Source organism: Neltuma alba, unplaced genomic scaffold (assembly GCF_004799145.2).
Source record: "Neltuma alba isolate B1F8T4 unplaced genomic scaffold, ASM479914v2 tig00011685_pilon, whole genome shotgun sequence".
Classification (NCBI taxonomy): domain Eukaryota; kingdom Viridiplantae; phylum Streptophyta; class Magnoliopsida; order Fabales; family Fabaceae; genus Neltuma; species Neltuma alba.
The window spans coordinates 152,039-176,823 of record NW_021636324.1 but is presented as its reverse complement, the minus strand read 5'-3'; the positions used below and the strand labels follow the sequence as shown (position 1 = coordinate 176,823).

General features: G+C 37.8%; 5 protein-coding genes and 1 non-coding gene across 10 annotated transcripts; 2 read left to right on the top strand and 4 right to left on the bottom strand.

Moving 5' to 3' along the window:
• The first annotated feature begins 807 nt into the window (after nt 1-807).
• LOC114716653 (F-box protein 7) lies at nt 808-7,319 on the top strand. 3 transcript variants are annotated; one of them, XM_028901684.1, is made up of 11 exons: nt 814-927; nt 1,803-1,889; nt 2,039-2,115; nt 2,768-2,884; nt 2,967-3,063; nt 3,246-3,319; nt 4,058-4,111; nt 4,194-4,295; nt 4,472-4,530; nt 6,217-6,427; nt 6,806-7,319. In XM_028901684.1, exons 1-11 carry the CDS (start codon nt 918-920, stop codon nt 6,863-6,865), a joined length of 948 nt encoding a protein of 315 aa, XP_028757517.1. In that variant the 5' UTR covers nt 814-917; the 3' UTR covers nt 6,866-7,319. The 3 variants fall into 3 exon arrangements, with proteins under 3 accessions (XP_028757518.1, XP_028757517.1, XP_028757516.1); XM_028901683.1 differs by having other exon boundaries at nt 2,003-2,115; XM_028901685.1 differs by lacking the exon at nt 6,217-6,427 and having other exon boundaries at nt 808-927; nt 2,003-2,115.
• A 488-nt stretch (nt 7,320-7,807) lies between these two features.
• On the bottom strand, nt 7,808-24,069 carry LOC114716659 (V-type proton ATPase 16 kDa proteolipid subunit). Of its 2 annotated transcripts, XM_028901689.1 has the most exons (4): nt 23,922-24,069; nt 9,649-9,769; nt 9,163-9,448; nt 7,808-8,237 (listed from the first exon to the last, which is right to left on the bottom strand). In XM_028901689.1, the coding sequence occupies exons 1-4, from the start codon at nt 23,958-23,960 to the stop codon at nt 8,105-8,107; spliced, it is 579 nt and encodes a 192-aa protein (XP_028757522.1). In that variant the 5' UTR covers nt 23,961-24,069; the 3' UTR covers nt 7,808-8,104. The 2 variants fall into 2 exon arrangements, with proteins under 2 accessions (XP_028757522.1, XP_028757524.1); XM_028901691.1 differs by lacking the exon at nt 23,922-24,069 and having other exon boundaries at nt 9,649-9,849.
• LOC114716652 (chlorophyllide a oxygenase, chloroplastic) lies at nt 10,755-15,218 on the bottom strand. Its single transcript, XM_028901682.1, has 9 exons — nt 15,099-15,218; nt 14,362-14,589; nt 14,055-14,159; nt 13,643-13,918; nt 13,071-13,218; nt 12,603-12,787; nt 12,370-12,482; nt 11,627-11,921; nt 10,755-11,283 (listed from the first exon to the last, which is right to left on the bottom strand). Exons 1-9 carry the CDS (start codon nt 15,174-15,176, stop codon nt 11,119-11,121), a joined length of 1,593 nt encoding a protein of 530 aa, XP_028757515.1. The 5' UTR covers nt 15,177-15,218; the 3' UTR covers nt 10,755-11,118.
• LOC114716657 (TLC domain-containing protein 2) lies at nt 17,069-19,121 on the top strand. Its single transcript, XM_028901687.1, has 3 exons — nt 17,069-17,486; nt 17,907-18,184; nt 18,325-19,121. The coding sequence occupies exons 1-3, from the start codon at nt 17,237-17,239 to the stop codon at nt 18,631-18,633; spliced, it is 837 nt and encodes a 278-aa protein (XP_028757520.1). The 5' UTR covers nt 17,069-17,236; the 3' UTR covers nt 18,634-19,121.
• On the bottom strand, nt 18,840-18,911 carry TRNAQ-UUG (transfer RNA glutamine (anticodon UUG)). Its single transcript has one exon. It is a non-coding gene; the product is annotated as a tRNA-Gln (tRNA).
• Nucleotides 20,094-23,928, bottom strand: LOC114716651 (filament-like plant protein). Of its 2 annotated transcripts, none has more exons than XM_028901680.1 (5): nt 23,848-23,928; nt 23,107-23,274; nt 22,409-22,748; nt 20,792-22,083; nt 20,094-20,562 (listed from the first exon to the last, which is right to left on the bottom strand). In XM_028901680.1, exons 2-5 carry the CDS (start codon nt 23,218-23,220, stop codon nt 20,167-20,169), a joined length of 2,142 nt encoding a protein of 713 aa, XP_028757513.1. In that variant the 5' UTR covers nt 23,221-23,274; nt 23,848-23,928; the 3' UTR covers nt 20,094-20,166. The 2 variants fall into 2 exon arrangements, with proteins under 2 accessions (XP_028757513.1, XP_028757514.1); XM_028901681.1 differs by having other exon boundaries at nt 22,409-22,745.
• Nucleotides 24,070-24,785: the final 716 nt, after the last annotated feature.

The window sequence follows — 24,785 nt, the reverse complement described above, 5'->3', positions numbered from 1 at the left end:
ATGGCAACTAGAAGTAGGAGAGAAGGAACAACAATTGGACAATGAACGAAACCCACAATGACTGCAGAACATGGTAGAACGAGGAGGAACAGGGCACGAAAATGGCCCTGTTTTGGACCCTCATCATGGAATGGTCCGCTTTAATTAGGCACGGGCATCCTATTTTGATGATTGATTTGATAGACTGAAACTCAGATCTAAAAGAAAGGAAAGATGAAGAGCGCAAGAAGAAAAGCATCAGTAGGCGGTGGGTATTTCCCAAAATTGTAAATTGGCATCGGTTTTTTTTTCTTTTCTTTTTTTTTAAATGTCTAGTCATCATAAAAAATTGCCAACTCATTAAACCATTTGCCACATAATTGTGTTTAATGCTGTCAAGTAATATCAGTTAACAGAAGGACTTTGACCAAGTTTGACTAAAATTCTAAGGACCCATATCCTAAAAAATAAATTACAGGGACCTTGACCAAATTTGACTGAAACTATAAGGACTTAGAACATAGTTTTCCTTTAATTTTTTCAAAATAGTTTTGTGAAATTATTTTTTAGAATAAATTTTAAGAAGAAAAAACTTATTGGGACAATTGTTCCAAAAAAAATTTGAGAAAAGAAAGCATGAAATATATTCTGATTGACTATATTTAAGGCAAAACTTTTCCGCCAAATAACTTATATTTAGGTGCCGAGTATCGCTGAAACAATGAAAATAAGAACTAAAAATTTAGAATTTATCGTTAAAAAAAAAGAAATTGAAATAATTTTTCCCTTAAAAACGTTTTTCTGGTCTTCAACGGCCCTCGTTCTGGCGCCTATGACGTCATTCGCTCGTTTCTCTATCCTTCTCTTCCCCATCCCTTTTCTCTTTCTCCTAAATCTTCCCGGGAAAGTCGCGAACTAAGCTTATTCTGCTGGTCGTCATGGCGTCAGGTATGATGACACCTGAAGTTGAACGTCCTCACTTCGATCATGGTGTTCATTTTTCGGGCCTTTCCTGCTTCGATGTTTTAGATTCTAAATCTTGGTTATATTCTTACACGACTGATAATGCATATTATCATAATTTTCTAATTTCTTATGTTCTCTCTTGGAGCCATTCATTACTTATAACTTGCGCGATTTATAGAAATTGAATTTCACGAAAATCAAGATCAATTCTCGAGCTGAATACCCGTATAGGGTAATTTGTTTGCGTTGAGTGGGCACTCTAAATTTCGTTTGCTGTGTTGAAGTGTTATCCATGAATTTTAATTAGTTGGTTCTAATTGGACGCATTATTAACATTCGGGCTATCCAATTGGCGTTATTGTATTCTGAATCGCAAGAATTTCACAACGACTGCCTTGCCCATTGAAGTTTATCTTCATTTTTTTCCCCACAAGATTTGTTGTCGATGCCGTGATGAGATATCAGTTGGCAAGGATTGGGATAATTTTAAATAGTAAAAAGACCCAATGGGATGGGGTATCGCGCCTTGATGTATAAGATCACTTTTTGTCTAGCCTTTTTTTTTTTTGCAACAAAAAAATTAGTAGCTGCGCTTAATTAATACTAGTATTATAGGGTGCGCTACTTACCAGCAACTTATAACAATGGTTGTAATGGACTCATAATGATAAGAAAACACGCAACTTCATGGCGAAGACCAATTACTCAGAAGACTTGGTCTAGATTAAGTGATGATCGACATAGGCATCACGCGTATAATCACAAATTCAATTTTAATCACCCAAATATTAAGGCTTGTGAAATTCCTCAATTTTTTTCGTTATCATTGATTCATCTCTAATAGCTCTGTCATGCAGATTTTGCTCCGACAGTTCCCCCAGAGCTCGAATCTGTTTTAAGGTTTAAGACTGTTGAATACTTTGTTACAAGAAGGCCCTGGCTTGGTATGTGTCATGTACTCTTTCTGATGCGGCAGTGGTTCTGATTCTTGTGTTGCCTCTTGCTGCATTTGTCTAGTTCAAGTTCATTCTTATTTTTTCCATGCATTCTGTTTCAGATCTTTATGGGGTTAATGTGAGGCCTGTTGCACCAGTTGGAAGTGCAAGCAGAAAGCCTTGTGTGGATTCTGCACTTATACATCGTTGCTTACCTGAGGAAATGCTCTCTGAGGTATTTCATAGGAAGAAAACAAGTTCTAGTTTACATCATTATTGATGCCTCTGCCATCTGTTGCTAGAATGGAACGAAACAATCTGCTTTTTCTCTTTTGTTTGATTTCGTTTCATTTTATCTTTACTTGAACTTGTGTGGTAATGTTATGCTCTTGACTCTGATAGAGTGGCGGGAAGGGGTACCATGCTTGGTGTGGGACTCTCTAAATTTACTGATAGGCCATGTTTTTAGAATTATGTGGAACTGCTTTAAACAAAAGCCAACAACTTTTGGGAATAAGCTGTGTAAATTTGTTGAACTGTTCATCTCTCTAATGTGGGAAATGAATTTTTTTTCCACTTCTATGTTCTTGAATTTGTGTACTTTTTTTCCCCCCCAAACAAGTGTCATGAAAATACTTTTGATAACTAACTTGGTAGTGCTTCTTGCATTGTCTTTGGTCTTTGTGCTTTTGTTAGAAGAAACTCTTCTTAAAACAGACCCTTGAACTTTCAATTTGGTTGAAACACATATCTATGACTCCTTGGGCTTTTCCAGTGATTTTTGGACAAATTAGAGTGAGACTTTATTGATAGAAAGCTATGTAGCTGTGCACAAGTAAAGAACTCTGATGCAACTATATATGTGTGTGTGTGTGTAATCTTTCAAGGTCTTTGCCCGAATGAGTCCGTATGACTTGGGAAGAGCATCTTGTGTCTGTCGAAAATGGTGGTACACAATTCGTAACCCTGTATACTGGCGCAATGCATGCTTGAAGGCTTGGCAGGTAAACTCAGTATAGGGGTTACCTTTTACGTCTCACTGCATAAAAATTGGTAGTTTCTGAACTTGGATCCACTTATATGAAGATCTCTGGAGTAGTAGAAAACTACAAGATCTTGCATTCAAAGTATGAGAGTTCATGGCGGAAAATGTGGCTCCTGAGACCGAGGTTACGAACTGATGGTAAAATCAGCTATCTTTCATATCATAATCTTATTTTGTGCTTCTTACATTAGCCAATGGTATGAGTTGGCTCAATTTAATTCCGTGTAATTCCAAGGAAAAAGTAGATTCATGCTTTTACCCCCCTTTGCCCCCTTTTTTCCCTTTCTTGTTGGTAACTTCTTATTAAACCCTCATCTCAGGTCTTTATGTTAGTAGGAATACTTACATTCGAGTTGGAGTTGCAGAGTGGAGGACCACTAATCCAGTCCATGTGGTATGGATTTTTATACTGATTTCACTTATATGTATTGATTTCCTTCTACTTCTGCGGACATCCTTTTCCCATTTGCCATTGACTATTTTGACTGTTTATAGATTTAAGAGCATGGTCCTGGATTAGCATGCATGTGGCACTGTCCATAATCTCAAACAATTGGAGAATATAGGGTTGCTTATGAGAAACCTTTCTATACGAGGTTTACAATGTGCCTTTCTCAGAACAACTACTGCTGTGACTCTCTTAAGTTCACTGCATAGCTTCTGGGCATTATAGTAGCTCTGGTGTTATTCACTTTTAAAGTTTTATAGTTTTCTGATAAGAATCCTAGAAGGATAGTTCGTTGGTCCTCCGACTTTAAACAAAAATTATATGATATTTAACTTGCCTATGGTTAATTATCAGTGATGGTTCTAAAAGTATGGTTGTAGTGTAAAGGAAAAATTTATTAATGCACTATGTACCAAATTGTTCCGTGTAGTTGTGAGTGCTATTTCTTTTGGCCCTATGTACATGCTGGTGTCGGATTAATAGGAAGAAATGAATCTGCAAAATTTCTATCGACCCTTTTGAAGTTTTTCTTTTCAGAATATGACACTAATGAGTATGTGCAATAATTTATAATTATACAGAATATTAATATAGCTTTGCATTAGCTATCTCTAAGTGCTTCTTGTTTAGTATTCTCATTTCTTTTCCATATGAAAAGTAACTTTCCCCTTTATTCTTGTGTAGGTCTGCTATTTTCGGTACATGAGATTTTTTCCTTCTGGGCGATTTCTTTACAAGGTTGTACTTCTGTGCTTGCTTGATGTGTTTTTAAATACATATATTATTCTTGTACCTGATTCTGTAATTCTATGCTGTGCAGAATTCTTCTCAAAAAATTAAGAATGTTGTGAAGTGCATGAACTTTCGATCTTCTAAAGCAGACTGTGTCTTTGGTGGCCACTACACATTGTCAGATGATAAGGTTAGGTTAAAACATTTGTCAAGTTCTGTAATTGAACCTTTTTCCTTATTTCTCCTGTAAACTTCATCATCAACATATTCTTTTAAACTGAAATTTTCTGTCAACGAATCATATGCATATCGATTATGTTTCTTTATGTGGCTGTTGAGGTATTTCCAATTAAACTACCATTGCAGGTTGAAGCGGCTGTCTTGTATCCAGGCATGCGGCCTACTGTGTTGAGGATTCGCTTAAGGTAATCCAATATCTTTACTCATAAATTATGCCTCCTTGAACGTTATTCTCATGAACTGGAGAAAATAGTTCTTTTCTTTGGTGAGGCTGTCAATACTCATTAGCTAGTGTTATTATGCAGTCCAAAATAAAGTTTATGTTGTTACACTCATTCTTAGTAAGAGACTAAATAAAATTTTCTTGGTATTGAGATTTCGTCTTGAACTGGAAGGGAAAGAGAATGATAGTCCAAAATTTTTCCAATTTGAAATTCACTGTTCACAAATCGATGGGATAATTGTGAGACAGCCGAAGTATGAGTAAACTTTTTTGTATGGAATTAGAAATGGTTTTTATTTAGGCTTGTGAAGAAAGCAGAATAGGATGCAACAATTGTGATTGGAATCTGGAATTTCAGTTGTGGACAGCAGTGTGTTATAATCATAACATTGTGGTTTAACTTTATGAAGAAAGCAGAAAAATAATGGGGTAAGTGTTGATAGAAATTTACCTGAACAGAGGGCAGTCTATCATATCATAATGAAAAATTTAATGGAAAATGCAAATGAAAGAATGACGATTTACTGATTTGGGCCTGTTTTGTTACAGAAGAGTAGGAATGGGAAGAAATTGAAAAGAATGTAATGACTATTAATTTTGTTTGATCTGTTGTATAAAGGAAGATAAATATTTTTATTTTCATATATCTAAGTAAATTACCAGAATAACCTTAGAAGAGTTTCTACTCCCTTCTGCCTTTTCTTCTTCCCTAGGTTTAATCTGCCTCTCTACCCACCACCGTCATGACTTTCTCCTTTTCCTAGTTCCATTCATCTGAAGCAAAAATTCAAAGATCTGAAATATCAATCTAAATCCTCAAGCGATGATAAAGTGAAAATGACAATCTGTGATTGCGATTTCTGAAAATGAAAATGAAGATAGGACAATCCACATGGATCATCTTGTAATTCCACTGGTGACGGCAACTACTGCTCTGGTAGGCCCTTTGCTAGCCATCACCAGCGTGTCACCATCGTCCACGGACGTTTTTCCGCTACCCACACAATGCTTGCTGTTGCAAATGGGGACAAGCATGTGAGGAAACATAGAACTTGGGTCTGGATGGTGAAGACAACAGACGAGTGTCACAAATGATTCTGGTGAACATGTTATGTTGGGCATGATAAACTGAAGTCTGGTGAGGGTCGACCAATGGAGGAGAGCGTCTGGAGATCAGGAGTGGTGTGGGGGAGGATGTTGGAGAATACTTTTTGTTGTTGTAACATCTCATTCCATGATCAAAACCCTTATTTCTCACATTTTTGGGAGTCATTCTTTCATTTATGGAAATGGCTTTTTTTTTTTTTTTTGGGGGGGGGGGGGGTTTGGTCCTGTGAATGGCACTGACCAAGTGTAGAAACCAATGGAATGGAGATACTTTTCCCATACTTCAGATGGCCTGTTTCCAAGAACCAAACTAAGCCTTGAGTTCATGTCCATCCATTGCTTGTGGAGCTTTTATCAATGCTTTGAATCACTACTGAACTTCCAAAACTAGCATCTCTGGATGTCTGTGCCTGGCCAAAAAATAAAAGAAGTGATTTATATATAGTTTGTTAGACTTGATATCATGTTTTAAGTTACTTTTTTAATTTGAATTTCCTGAGTACTCTGTTAAGCTTTTTCTCTGGATCTGCTTGTTGTATAGGTTGAGAGGGACAACTGCTGGGGCTAATAATAGGATGGACTTGATCTCGCTTGTCACTAGTGGTGTGAATGATAGTGAGGCTAGTAGACCTGAGGAAGACATTCTTGGAGTTGTTGAGGGATGGCAGGATGATGAAACGCACAACCCAGATGTGCCAGCAGTCTCACATAAGAGGGGCACGACACCCTTTGTCTTTGTTCCATTTGATGAGGTCTGTCATCGAAACCCTCCCCCCCCCCCCCCCGGGGGGGCCCAAAAGGAAAAAAAAACAGAAACAAAAGCAATAAAACACACACACACACACAAGAAAGAAAAATTAATAAATTATTCGGCAACTTATTTTGAGCGATACAAAATTAATGAGCCGCGGGTGTCAACAAGCACGACACTTCGTTTTCTGTTGGCTGATTCCCATCTCCTTTAGTTACCTACATACGAGCATCTGACGTGGATGACAAATCAATGTTAGATAACAGATATTTTTTCCCTAAATGGTTTAAATATGAAAATGATACGAGTAAATACTTAATGAAAGGCGAAAGAATGTCTAAAGATGTTTTTGATTAAATTTTGCTTTTTCGGTGTATAGGTGGAGACGTCAGATTTCAATCTGCCCGTGGAGAAGATGGATTATTTTGTACCTGGTTGACTATTGCCCGGGAGCAGTTCTGGGTTATTTGTAAATAAATCTGTTGATTCCAATATAAGTTCATCCGACTTTGTGCATTCATACCTATGGATGACAGTGGGATGACGATATCGATGCCTGCGTTAAAGCTGCGGAGTTATTTTCATTTTCGCTTTGATTGCGTTTATATGCACGACGCTGCTATCTTGTGAATTTAATTACCGGATAGACTCGCCTAGCTGCAGCTGAGAGCAAGACCTGAAGGGATACGTTACTGTAGTGATTTTTTTTTTAATGTTGGGCATGATGGCAGCACAGGGAACCTGTTATTAATGCTTAATCATGTATCTTATCCCCTTGATATCAAAATGGTTTGTTTGAATTAGACAAGTTTTTTTGACAAATCTAGTTTAAATGCCTGTAAAGATTAAGCAACCTCTGATTCTCTCATGCACATGTTATGATTGGGTTCAAACTGTTCTACTACATGATTTGAATTATTATATTTTTTTGACGATTCGCCAGAAATTAAAGTTCGTAATATACAATCATTGACTAAGCAGAAGCATCTTGAGGCTGATAGGAGAGGCCCGACCTGTAGGTGTTTTGTAAGATAAAAGCATCATGCAACACAAATACTACCTCTAGTTGTTAATATAAAATCTTGTTTAATTTTTATTTTGATTCTAAATATAAGATCTGAATTGATTTTGTCTCTCATATTTATACATTTCTTCTTAAAATAACCATTCTAACAATTATAGTTTTAACCAATACATTTAATTAATAAAGATATTTTAAGAAAAACACTACATATTTATTACAAATAACACAATTAATTTTTTTCCTTAATCTCTTCAAATTAGTCAACTAGCTCTTATAATTAGAACCGGTAGAACCGGAGATGTGTGTGTGTATTTACCTGAATGACCTGAATGAAACATAAATACTTATGCCATGGAATTTCCAAACATATCAAGAAATTTGTGAATTCACACGACAGCATAAACAGGTACATCAACGACTGTTTTGGTCGTTTAAAGGAATATTTTGGATGTTCAACAAAACTAGCGTGACTTCAATATCAATCCATCCAAATAAACGATTCCGCAAGAAAATACAAGATAAAACTGACCGAATTCAGATTTCGGAAAGGGGAGTTGGCAGCTAAAATAAATGAAATCACCGGAAAAAGCTTCGCTCAAACAACTCCAAATACATAAAATTTGGACCACGATCTAAACAAACTTAACCTCCCAACTAATCAGCACGAGATTGGCCTGCTCGGGATGAGAGAATGATACCCACGATAAGGCCATAGAGGGCAAGAGCTTCAGCAAAGATCAATATAAGAATCATACCCACAAACAGCTTTGGTTGCTGGGCGTTCGCCCTGAAAAACAAAGCAAGCCAAAAAAAAATATTGAAACAGGGAACTAACATGCAAGGTATAAGAAGTTGAAAACAACCAAAGACATCATAGATAATAATGGCACAAGAAGGTAAGAACATGATACAAAAATACGTAAATACGTAAAATTTAGCCCAAACATATGCATCTCCAGAAAAAGAGCACTTGCAACATCACGTCATATATGTGAAGTGACAAAAGATGTAGAATCTTCTCTCATAAAAGTAATTAATAAAATCTCATCCTTTCTGCCAGGGAAAAATTTGCACATAAGAAATATAATCACCACATTTCCTTGAAGCTCAATCTCCACACCATATTCAAATTTCCAGTCATTACTGATATCAAATTAAACACCTTAAGATTGAGAGGTACTATTCACAACCTATGAATCAAACGACTTGCTATTAGTTTTATATTTTTTATATTTTACGTTGACTCCTCGAAGAATAATCGTTATATATGAACATATACAACAGAACCAGGAAAAACATAGCAATAGTTAAGTGGATGAACATAGTGACAATCTTCGAGAACACAACATTTTGAGGGTTAAATATGCTTGCTAAATCATTATTAGTAATCTTCATTTCCCGCACAATTTGGATGTACAATTGATCCCATCCATTACCACGAGGAATGCCAAAGTAGGCATATAAGAAAACGACTTTTCCGAGACAAGAACATTCAAAGATGACCCATTCATACACAGCTAACTTAGTGTTCAATTTCAAAAAGCACACAAGCTTTACTTGACTCGAGTTATTAATATGCATTTAATTTTATTATTGCTTAACCCCGCTTTATTCCCAGGGACTGTCCCTAAGCTTGCACTAGGAGTAATATAACATTAAGGATCGAGGCAGTAAAATATATAGAAAAACATGAATGGATAAATAAAACATACCGAACTCCAGCATCACCAACAATTCCAATTGCCATTCCAGCAGAGAGTCCAGCAAGGCCACAAGCAAGGCCAGATGACAAGTGGGCATAGCCATCAAAGAGATAGTATGATTTAGCCTTGGGGTTTATTCCAGTACTAATAATAACAGCGATAATTAGACCATAAATACCCAGCACTCCAGCCATAACTACTGGAACAATGGATTTCATGACCAGCTCAGGTCGCATGACTCCCATGGAAGCCACGCCTACTCCACTCTTTGCAGTTCCATAAGCAGCTCCCATACCTGAGATTAACAAAGGAAATTGTCGCGATGACACTTTTCATCAAACTAGCAAGAAAATGCAGCAAAAAAAAAAAAAAACACATATTCAATAGAAAGATCAATAGGAATCTCTTATTTGAATTCTAAGTAGACTTATTGGGGAAAAAATGAGGAAGACTAAAAGAAAATGAACAAAGACATAGAAGAAACCGGGGAATTACAGGAGAAGACGAGGGCAGCAGCGGCTCCGAGGAAGCCAAAGAAAGGAGCAGTTTCGTCACCGCTGAAACCTGCCATCTCACACAGACTTCTCTTTCTTCTCCTTGTCTTGGAGATGGAAGAGATCGGATCAGAGTAAATGATTTAATGCCCAATGGTAGATTTGTCCGTTTTGATCAAGGCCATTGATCCGAGCTGCAGTCGCGGATTTGCAATAGCATCCTTTCGCTGCCCTTCTGGAATATCGTAACAAAATAATGTAGCATTGTATCATCCCAGGCTTGGTTGAATGGGTTTGGTCCAAAAACTCATTGTTTGTGAATGACTGGGCTCATTTTCTTTTGCTTTTCGTGGGGGAGCATGGGCCCTTTTTCAAGAAGGTTTTCAAGTTCGGGTCCATTTTCACTGGGCATTAAAAAACAAAAAGTGCTCCGCCAGTACTTTTTATAAGATCCAAAAATTTAAATTAATTTGGATAAAAAAATGAATTAATTTAATATTTTTTATAAGATCTTTTTTAGGGATGTTTCGACATTAAATTATTTTTTACTAATTTTGTCCCTCATTAATTATTTATTCTCTCATCTTTTTCTTACACTACATTCTCTTTCATTTTTTATTTTATTACTAGTATTTTTTTCTCTTATTTGCTCCCTGTAAAATAATGGCATACTTAAAAAAATGTTCAACTTCTATAAATTTATTGCTTTTAATTAATTTTAATTTTTTTAAAATCTCACAGTTAAAGAGATCTTATAAAAGAAATAAAGGGAGTAAATACATCTCACCCCTTAAAAAAGGAACAAGTTTATGAAGCTAGTTAACCGCGAGCCCAGACTAGGTGTGCAACGGACAAGATTCTCTTCCCTTATTGGTTTACCGCTGTTATTTAATTACCATCACCAAGACTGTGGAGACTTGCTCCATAGTAACGCGGGGGAACAGCTAGCTGCTCTGTTCTCTAACCACGAAGATGATTTTAACCGCCACTCCTCATATCACCAATTATTAAGTAAATCAATTTAAAAGTGACATATATAATCGATGATTGGAAGTTCGATAGCCGATGCATGATTTTTCAAATGAAAGTAATAATCTAAAATCGTAATTCCAAAGGAATAATAAACTTCGAAATATTATTGAACACCAGTTACATCATACAAGAGCCGCCATTGATACAAGATGGGGTTAAGCCACCAGTTGAGATGGTGGAGATATCAAAATGAGAGGAAAAAAAAATACACAGAAAACAATGGAGTTGACACTGTACACAAAAATAATAAAAGTGCACAGCTTCTGTTGGTTGACAAAGAAGATTCCGATCATTTCGACAGCTCTCCCATGGCCTATCAGGTGTGGCTTTAGGAACCGACGCAAGGTTAATTGCAAGAAAGTCTGGGGCAAAGTATAAATCCTGGTTGTCCCCAAAAAGCATCATTAACTCTTAACTGTGCAGTTGTCACGTATAAATTCTACTTGCTGAATGGTAGTTGCTTAGCTCCTCGCTCCAAGGCATCTCTCCATAGCCTGTACCTTACCCCGAGCTTGTCATATGACACCGGAAAGTTCCAGACGTTAGCACCTTTGTTCATCCGTTCCTGCTGCCCTTCAACTAGGCGCAGATCCTCATTTAAAACCTTTAATATGCCAACAACAACAACTCAATGAGCAAGATCGAATATGAAAGTGAAGATCCCCTTTATGTTGAAGGACATAGACTGCTATGCTACACGATAGCAGAAATTCACATCAAGGATCCTTAAGACTTGAAACTAACAAGTATAAACTGCAATAAACTCGTTTTTGGACATAGATATCTCCTGTTCATTATAGCATGTTACATTTTCCCCCCTATAATTCTCAGTGATTTTTGCATCCTCTTCAAGCTCAAAAGGATATCCATTTTAATCATCACTAAATACTTCTTCCTTTTATCAGCCTCCCTGGTTCAAACATGAGTAATTATGCATTAAACACTACCTGTTGTGCAAAATGTCTCCATAGATACTGCATAAAAGGCACGTGCTTAAGCAGAGGAGCAAAATCAAGAGACATTCTGTATAGTAATCTTGTTTTTTGCTTTGACGATGGTAAGCAGACATGAAGTTGGTGCAGGTGTGTGGCACACTGCTGCGTGTTCTGTCCCTCCAGCCTCCCAGGTTTTGAAATTCCAATTGTTGATAGAACCATGCAAGGCGGTCGAAATTCCATATCAATTGGATAAGGGTCCCAGGACCCTTTTAAGCCAGACGCAGGTGTGAAAAATTTTACCAAGCTGCAAGTCCAATTACACAAAAGGGGGCTGAGTTACTCCGAATTCATTCCTTAAGATAAAGCTTCGACTCATACCGGTTTAGTTATTCATAATACAAGGTGATATATGGAATACTGAATAATTTTGGATTAGGGACTAAAAAAAAAAAAGAGAATCAATTGCATTCAAACATGACATGGTTCAAAGCACAGAAGTAATCGCATAATGAACTGGTCCATGTGAAGAATAAAAATTAACTAACTTGCTGAATTGCTGAATGATGATAACCCTTTTGTTTACTGGAAACCATAATATTTGTATAAAATAGGGATCGAAAGTTTTACAATCTATTCATAATGAATTTGTCACTTTCCTAGAAGGTACTTGGGCCACTTCACCTGGATTCTACACCTCACCATTTTTACATTGCAAATTACTTTTAGATTTAACAGTATGAACCAAAACAAACCTGGGAACGCTCCATCCCTTAGCAAAAGTTGAAGTGTGAGTAAAAGGAGCATGTGCAAGGTCCAAAAGGTTGTCCAAAAGTAGCCCATGTTCTATAGGAAGTTCCATGACAATCTGTCACATCCAAAGAGGTACCATCTAAGTAATACTCAAAAATCATGTGATGAAAATTATTGCTTCCTGCATTTCTTGCACAACAGTATATAAAAGAGAATGATTTTATTCATAAGGTACCTCAGCATGTATTTCAAACCCTGATGGAGGTAGTAATGACGGAAGCGATGATCTTGGAGGGTCACTGCCAGGCCAAATCCAGATCATCCCCTCTTGCTCAAAACATGGCAATGATTTGATCTTTACATTTAACTGCCGAGTTGATGGCATTTTCTCACATTTTCCATCAGTTGAATACTCCCAGCCTGATATTCACCCATATGATAACTTTAGAGTTTCTGTGCATGTGTATGTGCAAGTCTTGTGATGTTGTATATTAATGCTTGAATAAGTAAACACAACAACAAGAAGAAACGTTATCCCATTGAGGATTGTATGATGTCATTTTGCTCTATCAATAACCCACTTTTCAGATATACTTGAATAAGTGGATATATGAGAAATATTAATAGGATGTAAATGGGTTACAATGGACATGTGTACAGAAGAAAGAGAAAATTGTCATAAATTGTTTCAGTCATTGCATACCATGATAGGGGCACTGGATACGACCCTCAGTCACAGAACCAAGGTGTAGGGGGCATGCTCTGTGTGCACACGTATTCTGGACGCATCCAGGTTTCCCATCTTTCCCTCTAAAGATAACCCATGGTTCCTCAAAACATTCAATTGGGATCTGAAACAGAAAAGTAGTAACACACTCATGAATAATGAGAATTCACATTTATATTCAGATATCAGAGTCACTAGTGTAAGAAAAAATGGGAAGTTAAAGGAAAAGATTAAAAAGGTACATAAAAGTAAGTGGTGAAATATCTCTTTGGCAATCAGTCAAATTTGCCAACAAAAAGAAAAAGGCATAATAAATCTCCCACAAAAAGTCCACCCGAGAGCTTTATACGGAATAAGGTTAAGGTAGAGATCTTAAGTTCAGCTACAAGCCATGCCAAACATTTATCCTTTAATGATGTAATTTCCTCAAAGACAAGGTTCCACTATCCCATCATTATAGTTTCCAGTTAATCTGAATTGATGGAAGAAGACAAATACCATTAGTAAATGGTATAAAAAGCATTGATGGTACAAGTCCAATGACTTACCATAACATCATCTTTCAGGTCATTGGAGAAAGCAACGGGGTACCAGAAATTCTTCAATTGGGGATGGTAGGATTGAACTGGACCTGATACATTCAAGCTCCTCCGAGGCAGTTTTCCTTTGTTAGTATCAACAGATGGCGCAGAAGTACTAGGAGATGAGGAAGTCTGGTCAACTTGGGTCGTACAATCGCCTTGCAAAAGCCTATCATTCACCAATGCTTCCATGTGAGCTAGTTTATCTAAAGCAGTAGAAACCCTTGCTTCAGATATATGAACCTGTTTTGTCCAATAAGTTAAATGAATATCGTCACAGCTTAATAATTCATAAGCAATTTCACACCTAGTAAGTTGAATGATAGACATCTCAGTTTCATGTTGTGCTAATTAGTCTACAGCTGCTAATGATTTATACCTGTCTATGTGCTTGTGCTAATTCTCCCTGCAAATCTGCTAACTCTTTCTTCATGGTGCCGATTGACTTAAAGTCACGAGCTAGGGGATTAAGGACGTCAACCACCTAAACCCAGTTTCACATAAAAAAGCCAATCAAATGAAATGAAATAAGTATGTTTAAACAATACATATATTCTTCTGACTTCCAATGGCCAACGGCCTTCAACTTCAAAGTGATTAAATCTCAATCAGAAGATAGCGGTGCCCGCTAAAATGTCAAACATGATTTGAAAAAATGAATCATACCAATCAAAAACAGTCAATACCTTTTCGTGGAGGAGCATAATGGTAAGCACATCTTGACGAGCCCGCCAATCACAGTACTGAATATCATATCTAGCCACTTCTAGGGCTTGATATATATCCAAAAACTTTCCTTTATACTGAGGAACTTTAGATCTTGGATCCTCTACATCAAAGAGCGCACCCCATGCATTTTTCTTACATAGATCCTCCTCAAATACGGCGAACACTCTAAATCTTCCTTTTAAACCCTGAAACTCATAATGCCATCCAAAATGTAATTTGTAAGAACTCTGTATTCGTTGAGGTCTGGAAGAAAAAGAAAATGTGGCCTACAAAATAGAAAGTTATGGCTTTCCTAACTATATTAACTGATCATAGCTAAAATCGTGATCAACCGCATAGGAATCAGAACCCACAGCAAATCAATTGATATGATGCCGAACTTGATATTGTCTGCCACAGCTAATCTCAGATAAAAACCATCTATAACACAAATATATCTTGAAAAAATTTAACCTCGTGGAACAGAGAAGAAACCGATTTGAATTCGTGTAAATTATATTATGGTAAAAACAAGTTTCCCTCAAAATTTAGCATGAAGCCAGTATGTTCAGCAGTAAGACAAATAGCAACGTGAATCCACAAACCCCAATATACAACCGAAATCCAGCTTAATGTTACTTTAGCTTGGTTCTCGCTCAAAAACAGCCCAGCAGACCACAGTCCATAGTGGCTAACAAAGAGATGAAACGCGCACCTTTTTGGGATCAAGCTTGGCTGATCTACAAGAAGAAATGGGCAGAGAGAGAGCTACCGCGGTCGCTACGGCGTTCATGGCGGTGCTAAGCTGACGGTATAGAGAGAGCAAGAAGAGAAATTAGCTAAAGAGCAAGAACTTGGACATTTTGTTGATAAGAGGCTGGCGTATCGCGCGATCTCGGCTGGCCTTCTAAGGGGCGCCACGTGGACACAATGACTGCGTACGTGGCAGCTCCCACTTCCACAGGTTCATCAGGATCCCCAGAGACACCAATAGCAGTGGGGCCCCTACATCTAGCCAGCTCGGATTGCAGAAGATATCTTCTCTATCCTCTGCGTGCAGGGTCGTTTGTCATTTTGTGGACCGTTGTGCCGGGAAAAGCTTCATCAGGTTTTGGTTTTGGGGGTATTATGGTAATTTTATCAAGGAGGAAAAATATCAAATGGGAAGGCAGATCAGCCTGGCAATTGTTAGTTACTTACTGTTACACAGTCCAGGGACCGGTTGTAGAGTAGATTTTTGCGGGCATAATATCTTGTATTTTATCACCGTATACTACGACAAATCTACAAAAAGTTTCGATTCATATACTATTATGAACAATGCTATTTTTCTGAAATCTACGGTCCCGTGTCTACAATCTAAATATCAAATTTAAAAATTTTTGCTGCTTTGCTATGTCATGAAATAAGTGCTAAGCGAGTTTTGGCCTCAGGGGACTATGCTTGTTCACATTCTCTTCCCATTGACGATTGACTTATTATCTGCATGTTTGGTTGCTACATTTATCATCTTAAAAATCCCTTTTAAGAAAAACCTATTTTCGCTTAACTTTTGTTTGGCTGAAAACACAGAAGCACGTTTGATAATCTAACTTGCATCTTAAAATGTTGGTTAGGCAAACCCGATTTATGAGTTGCTTTTTGTATTCGAAAAATGGATGCTTAGCATTAACAACGGTCTTGTTCCCATATTACTATTGTTTCATGCAATATCACCCTCGTATTGTCTTCTTCAGTAGCAATATAGCATGCACAGAAAATATATATACACATATATACATATTGCTAATATGCATACAAACCCATCTTTATTTCATTCGGAAGGCCCCACGCAGAGTAACATACCAGTTTAGTGTTAGAACATTAGACCTCCCATCAAATGGGGAGGTAGTGCTTCCCGCCAGGGTAACTTCACGCATCAAATAATCTTTAAATAAGAAGTCACGTAATATCGGTAAATCAAATAAACCATACCTTATATGTATTGAGAAAACTCTGCTTTAAATGTCCTTTAAGAAAAACGTCACTTTCAATGTTGGGTTTCAATGGATCTTCAACCTATGTGTTCTTTAATTTAATTTTTAAAAAAAATCAATTTAGCATTATTAATATATTTTTATCAACATAGTGTTAACAAAACTTATAATCAATTGTTTTTTCCCTCTTGTTCTTGAAAATTTATAATCAAACTATTAAGAAGGTTATGCCTCCCGTTCTTAATATAGGACCTAATTATTAAATTAATTTTGATCCTAAATATAAGACATATTTATCAATTTTTTTTCTAAATTACCTTTATGAATGCTCTCTCAACCATAATTAAGTAAAAAAGAAAGAAAGGATATTAAGGAAGATGATTATAGTGTTTTAAGAAAAAACATGTTATATTTTTTATAATTAACTAACTTACTTAATTTCCTTAATCTAATCAAATTAGTTAAATATGTTTATATATATTTTTTACATTTATTAATTTCAAATATAAAATAAAGAAAATTTAAATTTTATTTGCAAAAAGCTCAAATAAAAATCCCCAACCAATTGCTAGGTAATTAACCCTAATCACCCAAAAAAAAAACCAATGAACCCCAGAGGTTGATGTCCGCACTCTTCGGGTAGTTTCTTCTGAATTCTCACCGAAACAAACAATAGCAACCTTGGGCTTACTTGCAACCTGTAATCGACAGAATCAATTTCAGCCAGCAAGTCAAAACGTCAAATATGAACTTAATGGCTTCGCGTTTAAAGCTGGAACTGCCAACTTCAGAATCTGCCTTCTCCCAGCTTATCGGATGTTGTTTTTAGTTTTTGCGGTGCTAATTCTCCCCAACAAAGAGCGACCCAACCAAAGTCATGGGTAGAAAGAGCACTAGCGGAGATCGCAGCTATGTTGGGGGTTTCTTCTATGCAACTCTGCTTCTTTGGTTAGGCTCTGTTTGGTATTACATACTATTCAACGATCGCCTGGACCTTCTCTTTATCATCGCCGGTTCTCTCTTCTACCAAGCAGCTAATTGGGTCATACGAGTCGTCTTCTCTCGAGACCCTCTTTTCGTTAACACCTCCGTCTCTCTTCTCCATTCCACCGCCACGACGGCTTCAGGTTCCCTTTTCTCCGTTTATTTCCCAAAATTTTCCTACTCGGGGGTTAAGTTGCCTTATTTTTGTAAATTAATTCAATAAATGTTTGCAACTTGTCAAGTAAGTGTTAGACTACTGAATAATTTTGATATTACATGTTTAAACCACTAAATCATGCGGACAGTGTCATGCCCTAGATTTTATGCGATGGTGTCGGCAGTGTTACCAAGAACGTCTCAACAATGTAAGAAACTAAATGGAAAGAGTAACTAATGTTACAAGTGGTCATTGTATTTTATAAGCGTCTTTCCTTATGAATTTTTGAAGGAAAGATCAATGTTAAGGTGCTAGCATATTCTATTTCTACCGATCTTCATTCTCTGTGCATTTTTTCTTTTAAATTATTTTTCATGGGGATTTCGCCGTTTGCTGTCTTCTGCAGTGATGTTTATATTGTTTAGGCAGTGGTCAAAGAATGGGTTAAATGGAATGTTTGAGCATTCACAATTGGTTGAAGGCACATGGCCATGGGCTTACGAAGCATTGTGTTTGTCATGTGGTTACTTTGCATATGATCAGTGGGATATGCTTCGCTACCACTTATATAGTGGTTGGATCCCTTCCATTCTGGTACATCATCTGGTTCTCCTTCTCTGCTTTACACTTGCCCTTTATCGCAATGTCACCATCAACTACCTTATTCTCACCCTTATCTGCGAGGTATGCGTCAGTTGTTTCATAGTTCTTCTCTAAGTTCTTGTCCCACCTAAAAAACTATTTGTCGTGTTTTAAGCCATAATGTTTATTTCATTTCCATGTCAAAATATGTTTAAACTATGGAGGACTTTTTTGTTGTGCAGCTGCATTCCATCTTTCTGCATTTGAGGAAAGTGAGGCGGATGGCTGGTTTTCGGGATGTGAAAAGCAAATATGTTGAGCTGGAATGGTTTCTTAATTGGGGAACCTTCTTTGTGGCGAGGCTTGCACCTCACATTCTGATCACAGCCAAGCTGATAAAAGATGCTCACAAATTTGGAAGGGGCGTGGAGCTACCATTGGCTCTGTTTGGCATGGCTGGCATGAATTTGCTGAATATTGGTCTTGGTATTGATCTTTTCAATGCTTTCAAAAGAGAGAGAAAGTCGCAGGGGACTAATCGGTGTGAATGAGAGTGAAGCTGGGGACAGATAATACCGTCTAATTTGGAGCATTTGCCATTTGTTTTGTTTGTATTAGAATAACCTCACCGGAAAAAAAAAATCATAGCAAATGAAGCCGTATTTGTCAAGAGAAATTAATTTCTTCTGCCCATGTCATTCATTGCCAACGTTTGGTGCAATGCAGTGTCATACCATCTGACTTTCCAAAATTAAATAGGTCCCACCGGGAGTCGAACCCAGGTCGCTGGATTCAAAGTCCAGAGTGCTAACCACTACACCATGGAACCGATTTGCTTCCTCTTTCAGTAGATTTTTCAAAATATTATTTTCGTCCAAGTGGATGTATAATGATCATCAAATCTCATTGATTTGCATGTAACTGCCAAGAAATGTGCACGCAAGTGAATGGCACAGGTGCGTGCCTGTTTCTTTTGTGTGGATACTCATTATATGTTGACCCAAAAGAATGCATAAACAAGTTCACTTAAAGAGGTCCAGTTTCAGACTTTCAGCAAGTGATTGATGAATGCCGATTCATCATTTTATAAGATATTTAGATGATAGTGAAAAACATTCAGGTTTCATTACAACGTTTTTTTTTGGTTACGAGAGGGTATTACCCAAAATAAAGAAGCAGAAACTAAAGCACATGGGAATTGATTTGGTTCAACAAACATAAAAAATTGAATATTTCATAATATTATTTTTACGTGATATTAAATTAAAAATTGATTTCGTTCGACAAAAGTCAAACATTGGTTTAAATTTTAAACAAATTTTTTTAGAAAAATAAAATATTAAAAAGCTTAAATGATATATGAAACAAGAAGCACAATTTCATAAATAATATTGAAAGGTTAGGGGTAAAAAAATAACCGTGCCTGCGCGCGTACTCGGCTAGGGCAGGACGGCAGGTGGAGAATGCGTCGACAACAGCCCAGCCAGGATGCTAGCTCAGCGTAATGTGACCCAACATGCTAGGCAGGACTGGGCCGCCTACTGAGTCACCCATCTTCGCAAACACCCCTAGCAGAAAGGAAAGGCGGAATAGAAAAGGAAAGCTCCCACATTATATTTCGTTGTCCACGGCCGATGAGGATGAAGTAGATCTCCCCCTTAATATGGCCAGTACCAACAGGATATATAACTACTTCTTCAACACAAATGAAGGATTGCGACGAAATATCGTAAACTTTGGCTTTCAAAATTGGCATGACGAAATATCCTAAAGTTTGGCTTTCAAAGTTGGCATGACAAAATATCCTAAAGTTCGGCTTTCAAAGTTGGCCTGGTCAGCTGCAAAGGACAAAAACGTCAATACCTGTCCAGGCACTCAATCAGGATCACAGTTTAAATGTTTCAAGACAGAGACCACACTAGTAAGTAGCAAGCATTTGGAATGAAAGACAACTATATTTTTCCCCAACTAATGGAGTGCCATTAAATTTTCCTCTTTTTTTTTTTTTTTTGGAATGATAACTCAGATGTCTATTCTACACCATGATACATGAATGATATCTAATTTAGTTTGTATCCACCACACTAAATTTCTAGTCGAATTCCACTTTTTGTTCGGGAGAAAAATTTAGCAAAGCCATTTCGACTTCTCTCAGAACTGACACTGGGTAAACTGGCTGATGAAGTTGATAAAGATGAAGGTGGTGAGCCTTCATTTTTGTTCAATGATGGGCTAGAGCTCCCTTCTGCTCCCTTCGAAGAACTGGTTTCTCTTTTAGGCGAGAATGTATCATTAGAATGCAGCTTCCAAGTCTCTCCACCAGCTCGAGCAACGAGTGATGGGCTCGCAGAGAACTCTGGAATGCTAGCAGTGTCAATTAGGAAATCTTCTAGGGTTGCCAGAGATTTCAACTGATTTCCCAAAGATGCGATTGTTTTCTGGCACTCAGCAAGCTTTCCTGCGGCTAATGCTAGGTCCTCCTGACGCAGAAGAAGATCACAAGCATCAAATGAATGCTATAGGTTGTAATTACCTATTACCATATCATCCCTATTGTGTGAAGCAGGATAATCTTTTCGGTATCATGTTGTGTGAAGCAGGATAATTTGTACTTACGAGATCTACACAGGAAAACAGGTTGTAGAGACTAGATTTGGGCATGCACGTCCATTATTTATAAAACATATAAATAAGTCAATGAAGACCAACCTGCTTTATCTTTTTTTCGGTGTATGAGCTAACTGCACACCTGAGGTTCTCTTCTTGCTTCTTCCTTTCCAGTTCTTCTTCTAATTCTTTGCATTTAAGAGCAATTTCAACGAACGTATCCCTCTCACCATCAATATCTACCTCTAAAGAGTAAACCTTGGCAAATATTTTCTGTGCCTCTTCCTCCATGCTCATGAGTTGATTATCTATCATTTCCTTTGATTTGTAAGCAGCTTCTATCTCTCTCTGCATCTCCTCCAATTTCATCTCTGCTTCCCTCAACTGAAGCTGTGATGCCTCAATACAGTCTTCACTTTTCATCAAAGCTATCGCCAGCTCTGCTTTCTCTGCTTCTGCCTTCTCCAACTTCCCTGTTAGTTCAGACATTTGCTGATTCATGTTTTCAAGCTCTGCTCTGAGGGAGCTTTCTTCATAAAGGTGCTGATTTGCAGCAACAGGTTCCTGGCAAGAGCTCTCATTCTTAGTTTCAGACAATGAAGCAAGTCGTTCCATTTCAAGAAAATCGTCCATAAGATCAATTTTGGCTGAACTGGATGAGGGTTGCCGGCACTTTTCATTTTTGAACTGATCAAGCTCAGCAATCAGTGCAGATGCCCATGAGTCAGAACAGCTTGGCTCAGACTTGTTCGATTCTAAGCCATTCATCTTATGGAAATCAATATTCTCTACTGCATTAAGCCTCTCCCCACTGTCAGATTGACTATCTGAGAGAGATTCCACACAAATTGAGGCTGAGGTAATGGATTTATGATCATTAACTGAGGACGTTTTATGAGACATGCTTTTCAATCTCCGGCACTCAGCCTCAAGTTTGGCCACTTTCTTGATGCTTTCCAAGTGTTGCTTGCTGGCTGTCTCAGCTGCTTTAGTGCTCAAGTCCCTTTCAACTGTCCTGATTTTCAGCTCTTCAAGCTGAGCAATAAGATCGTGCTTGAGATTCAAGTTCTCTTTCTCCAAATGGTCAACCTTTTGGCACAGATCATGATCAACCGTTGCAGGAGATTTGGCATTAGAAGCATCTAATTTACTCTGAAGCTCAAGAAGCTGTTTCTCAAGTTTGAGTTTAGCTGATTCCAAGTCATGGGTTTTCTCTACTACAGCATCATGCATATTTTGTTCCTGTTCTTCTCTTGTCTGCCTCAACTGTCTAACACACTCTTTAAGTGCACCATCCAAATGGGTGACTCGATCTTCCAGTGCAGAATTCTTTAACACCGCTGCTTCTAGTTGCTTTTTCAAAACAGCCGCTTCATTTTCAGCCTTTTCCCAGCCTAAAGCATAGAACTAACTTAGAGGAATAACTTGACAAAAAAAAATCAGAGTCATACAAGTTGATTATAATATAATAATGCCAGGATTGGTGCTTGAGCCTTTGGATATATTTCGCATGAAGCCCTGACCGATTTTGGTAAGTCATTGACATAATTTAAATGTATTTAGTGGGGAGGAAACTCTTGTTTTCTTGTTCAATTAGCAGATGAATGGGTTTTCAGACAGAACCACGTAATGTCATTCCATGGCCTAGGATGAATAGAAGGGAAATGCAATGTTAAAAATATTTACCAATCATTAATCCATTAATTACATTAGCAGTACCTGCAATGGCTTCTTCAGCAACTTTGGCATGCTGTTTCACCAAATCTTCTTTGGCACTGACATTCACAAGCGCTGCAGATAGCTTCTCTGACAACTTCTTTAGACCATCATTGACATCATCTTCCTTTACATTTCTGAAATTGTCCTTAGAATCATTGCCATCATCTTCTAACGAATCTTCACTTATTTTGTCTGTAGCAGGTCTAGCTTTTGAGGCGACTTCAGATGCTAGTGCGTCCATAGATAAACTACGGTCAACATCTTCAGAACCAGCTTCTGCTTTTGAGGTGACAACAGGTGATTGATTGCTTCCGTTAGGAGATTCCGTAGAGGCCTCCTGCTTCATGGGTAAAAAATCAAACGCTAAACATCTTTTAGCTCATTACAGCAGACTGGCCACTTCATGCGGAAACTAACAGGACCACAAACAAATCCCCCAAGAGTTAAACATGCGATTTTCATGCTCGATTAAAAACTAATATCAAGTAGAATAGCTTGTGATTTGTATTCATCAAGCAATCAGGGTTCTGGAACCATTTGCAAACTAGCAGCTAAAAATTGTGTTGGAACAAATGACAACTTATACGAGTCACCAGGTGGTACGGGTTAGTCATGAATGGGGAAAAGGATGCCATAACCTCGAACTCTGGACAAGACTTTTCCATTAGATTCATAAATCATGAAACTAGAATACGCACCTGTTCATCCGAGGATCTCTCGGAATGGGATGACACAGATCCTGATCCTTCAGAGCTGCCGGAGCTCTTCTCAGAGGATTTCCGCTTCCATGACCATCTCTTTTTCTCCATCATGGGTTTCGATAATCTCTACATTAGATTCCAAATTGCAGGCGTTTCATCTGCGCACTTTAGACATAACAGAAACTTTTTATAAGCTCATCGAAAACCCCCATCGCTCAAGAAAACAAGAGGAAAACTATGCCCTAACTTCAGAGAGCAGAACATCAAAAAAGATGCTTCCTCTTTAACAGTCTCGGTTGCTTATACAGAAAAGACGACTTAACATTCTAGCCCACCACATACCAACTCAAAAAACAAAGGTTACAATAAGGAAAAAAACAGAGGCTTTAGGATGACTGGATACCAGGTGTTAAACGGAGGAGAAGAATTTTCGAAGCTCCATGAACATAACCTCCCCGCCCAAATTTCCTCAGAAGAAGAAATTTATAATAATACCAATAACCACAACCAAATATACAGAGCATAGATAATAAAACATTTCTAGTGCAGAGAATGGAACAACTTAAGCATATCGGATACCCAAATGCAGAAAATCCCAAATATATGAGTAACTATCACAGCTATACAGCACAATACGCCTCCTTACCGCAGATAAAATAGACAACCAAAAAAATTAGTTCTAGCACGGTTGAGCATTTAAGGCAGATAAATGCGGAACAAACAAAAAGATCAATTCACCTTTGACCGGCAGGAGACCAACCAAACCTGAGCCGCTGGGCGGGAGGCCAATGGGAAGGGTTCAGAGTTCAGCGTGAAGATGAAGAGATTGCGGAAGTAGAGAAAGGGAACATTGGAAGTAATGACGAGTACAAAAAAGCATTAAAAATGAATCGGCAAAAATCTGCAGAGTGTCAGCGGCATTCATATCAACAACTAGGAAAGAAAAGAAGCGGAAGACCGGGAGCAGATACAGATAATGGGGCTTCTATTTCTTGTTTTTAGCCCCTCCTTCCTTTTTAAAACTAAAAGAAAGAATTACAACTAAGAACCAAACGTCAAGAATTTTTAAGCAGGATATGAGTATTTTAAAGTTAGGGTCATGAAGTGCAATTTTGACTATAAAAAAGAGAGCGCCATGTGAGCGTGCATGGAACGGTGCAGTGAAATTGAAGATGGTGCGACCGCCAGCACCTTTTTCAGCTTTTCAGGAAAAAAATGAATTTAAATTTGTAATTTGAAGTTGAGAGTGAGAAGCTCCCGTTCCCGCCCGTGGAAGGCGATTTGAGGATACTGACAGAGATGGCTCCTTTTTTTTTTTTTTTTTTTTTCCGCCAATGGGGATGGCGCTCTTAAATAATGGTAAAAAAAAAAAAACAAAGAAAGCGATCTCCTTCCTTCATTATCATAATTTGCCTCCAACCCATCCTTTTTTCTTCTTTTTTTTCTTTTTCCCTCCCAAGTTTTTTTTTGTTGCTTCCAGTTCACGGAGTTTTTGCTCTGACTACGTCTGAATTTGACCCACATCGCACGTTTGGTTGTAGTGGGTGAGTCTCCTAACGAGGATTTGTACATACGTTGAGGCTTGAACTCGAAACCTTACTTAAGCGATACCAATAGGGGTTGGTCCCTCCCCAGTTTTGTTGTTGGCTTTTGGTTCTACTTTTAGCTACCCACCA

Bases quoted from the DNA above. Each gene is read 5' to 3' on its own strand.
- LOC114716653 (XM_028901683.1), top strand. The intron at 2,885-2,966 runs GTAAACTCAGTA...ACTTATATGAAG, and splicing joins CATGCTTGAAGGCTTGGCAG to ATCTCTGGAGTAGTAGAAAA. The intron at 4,531-6,216 runs GTAATCCAATAT...CTTGTTGTATAG, and splicing joins GTGTTGAGGATTCGCTTAAG to GTTGAGAGGGACAACTGCTG.
- LOC114716652 (XM_028901682.1), bottom strand. From the start codon at position 15,176: ATGAACGCCGTAGCGACCGCGGTAGCTCTCTCTCTGCCCATTTCTTCT. The intron at 14,160-14,361 runs GTATTGACTGTT...AACTGGGTTTAG, and splicing joins TTATGCTCCTCCACGAAAAG to GTGGTTGACGTCCTTAATCC. The intron at 12,788-13,070 runs GTATGCAATGAC...GGTGAATATCAG, and splicing joins TATCCAGTGCCCCTATCATG to GCTGGGAGTATTCAACTGAT.
- LOC114716657 (XM_028901687.1), top strand. From the start codon at position 17,237: ATGGGTAGAAAGAGCACTAGCGGAGATCGCAGCTATGTTGGGGGTTTC. The intron at 17,487-17,906 runs GTTCCCTTTTCT...TGTCTTCTGCAG, and splicing joins CACCGCCACGACGGCTTCAG to TGATGTTTATATTGTTTAGG. The intron at 18,185-18,324 runs GTATGCGTCAGT...TTTGTTGTGCAG, and splicing joins TTCTCACCCTTATCTGCGAG to CTGCATTCCATCTTTCTGCA.
- LOC114716651 (XM_028901680.1), bottom strand. From the start codon at position 23,220: ATGATGGAGAAAAAGAGATGGTCATGGAAGCGGAAATCCTCTGAGAAG. The intron at 22,749-23,106 runs GTGCGTATTCTA...TTACCCATGAAG, and splicing joins AGAGATCCTCGGATGAACAG to CAGGAGGCCTCTACGGAATC. The intron at 20,563-20,791 runs GTTGGTCTTCAT...CTTCTGCGTCAG, and splicing joins CCGAAAAAAAGATAAAGCAG to GAGGACCTAGCATTAGCCGC.
- LOC114716659 (XM_028901689.1), bottom strand. From the start codon at position 23,960: ATGTTCCCTTTCTCTACTTCCGCAATCTCTTCATCTTCA. The intron at 9,770-23,921 runs CGCTGAACTCTG...TCTGATCCGATC, and splicing joins CCGCAATCTCTTCATCTTCA to TCTTCCATCTCCAAGACAAG. The intron at 9,449-9,648 runs GTAATTCCCCGG...TGTTAATCTCAG, and splicing joins TGCTGCCCTCGTCTTCTCCT to GTATGGGAGCTGCTTATGGA.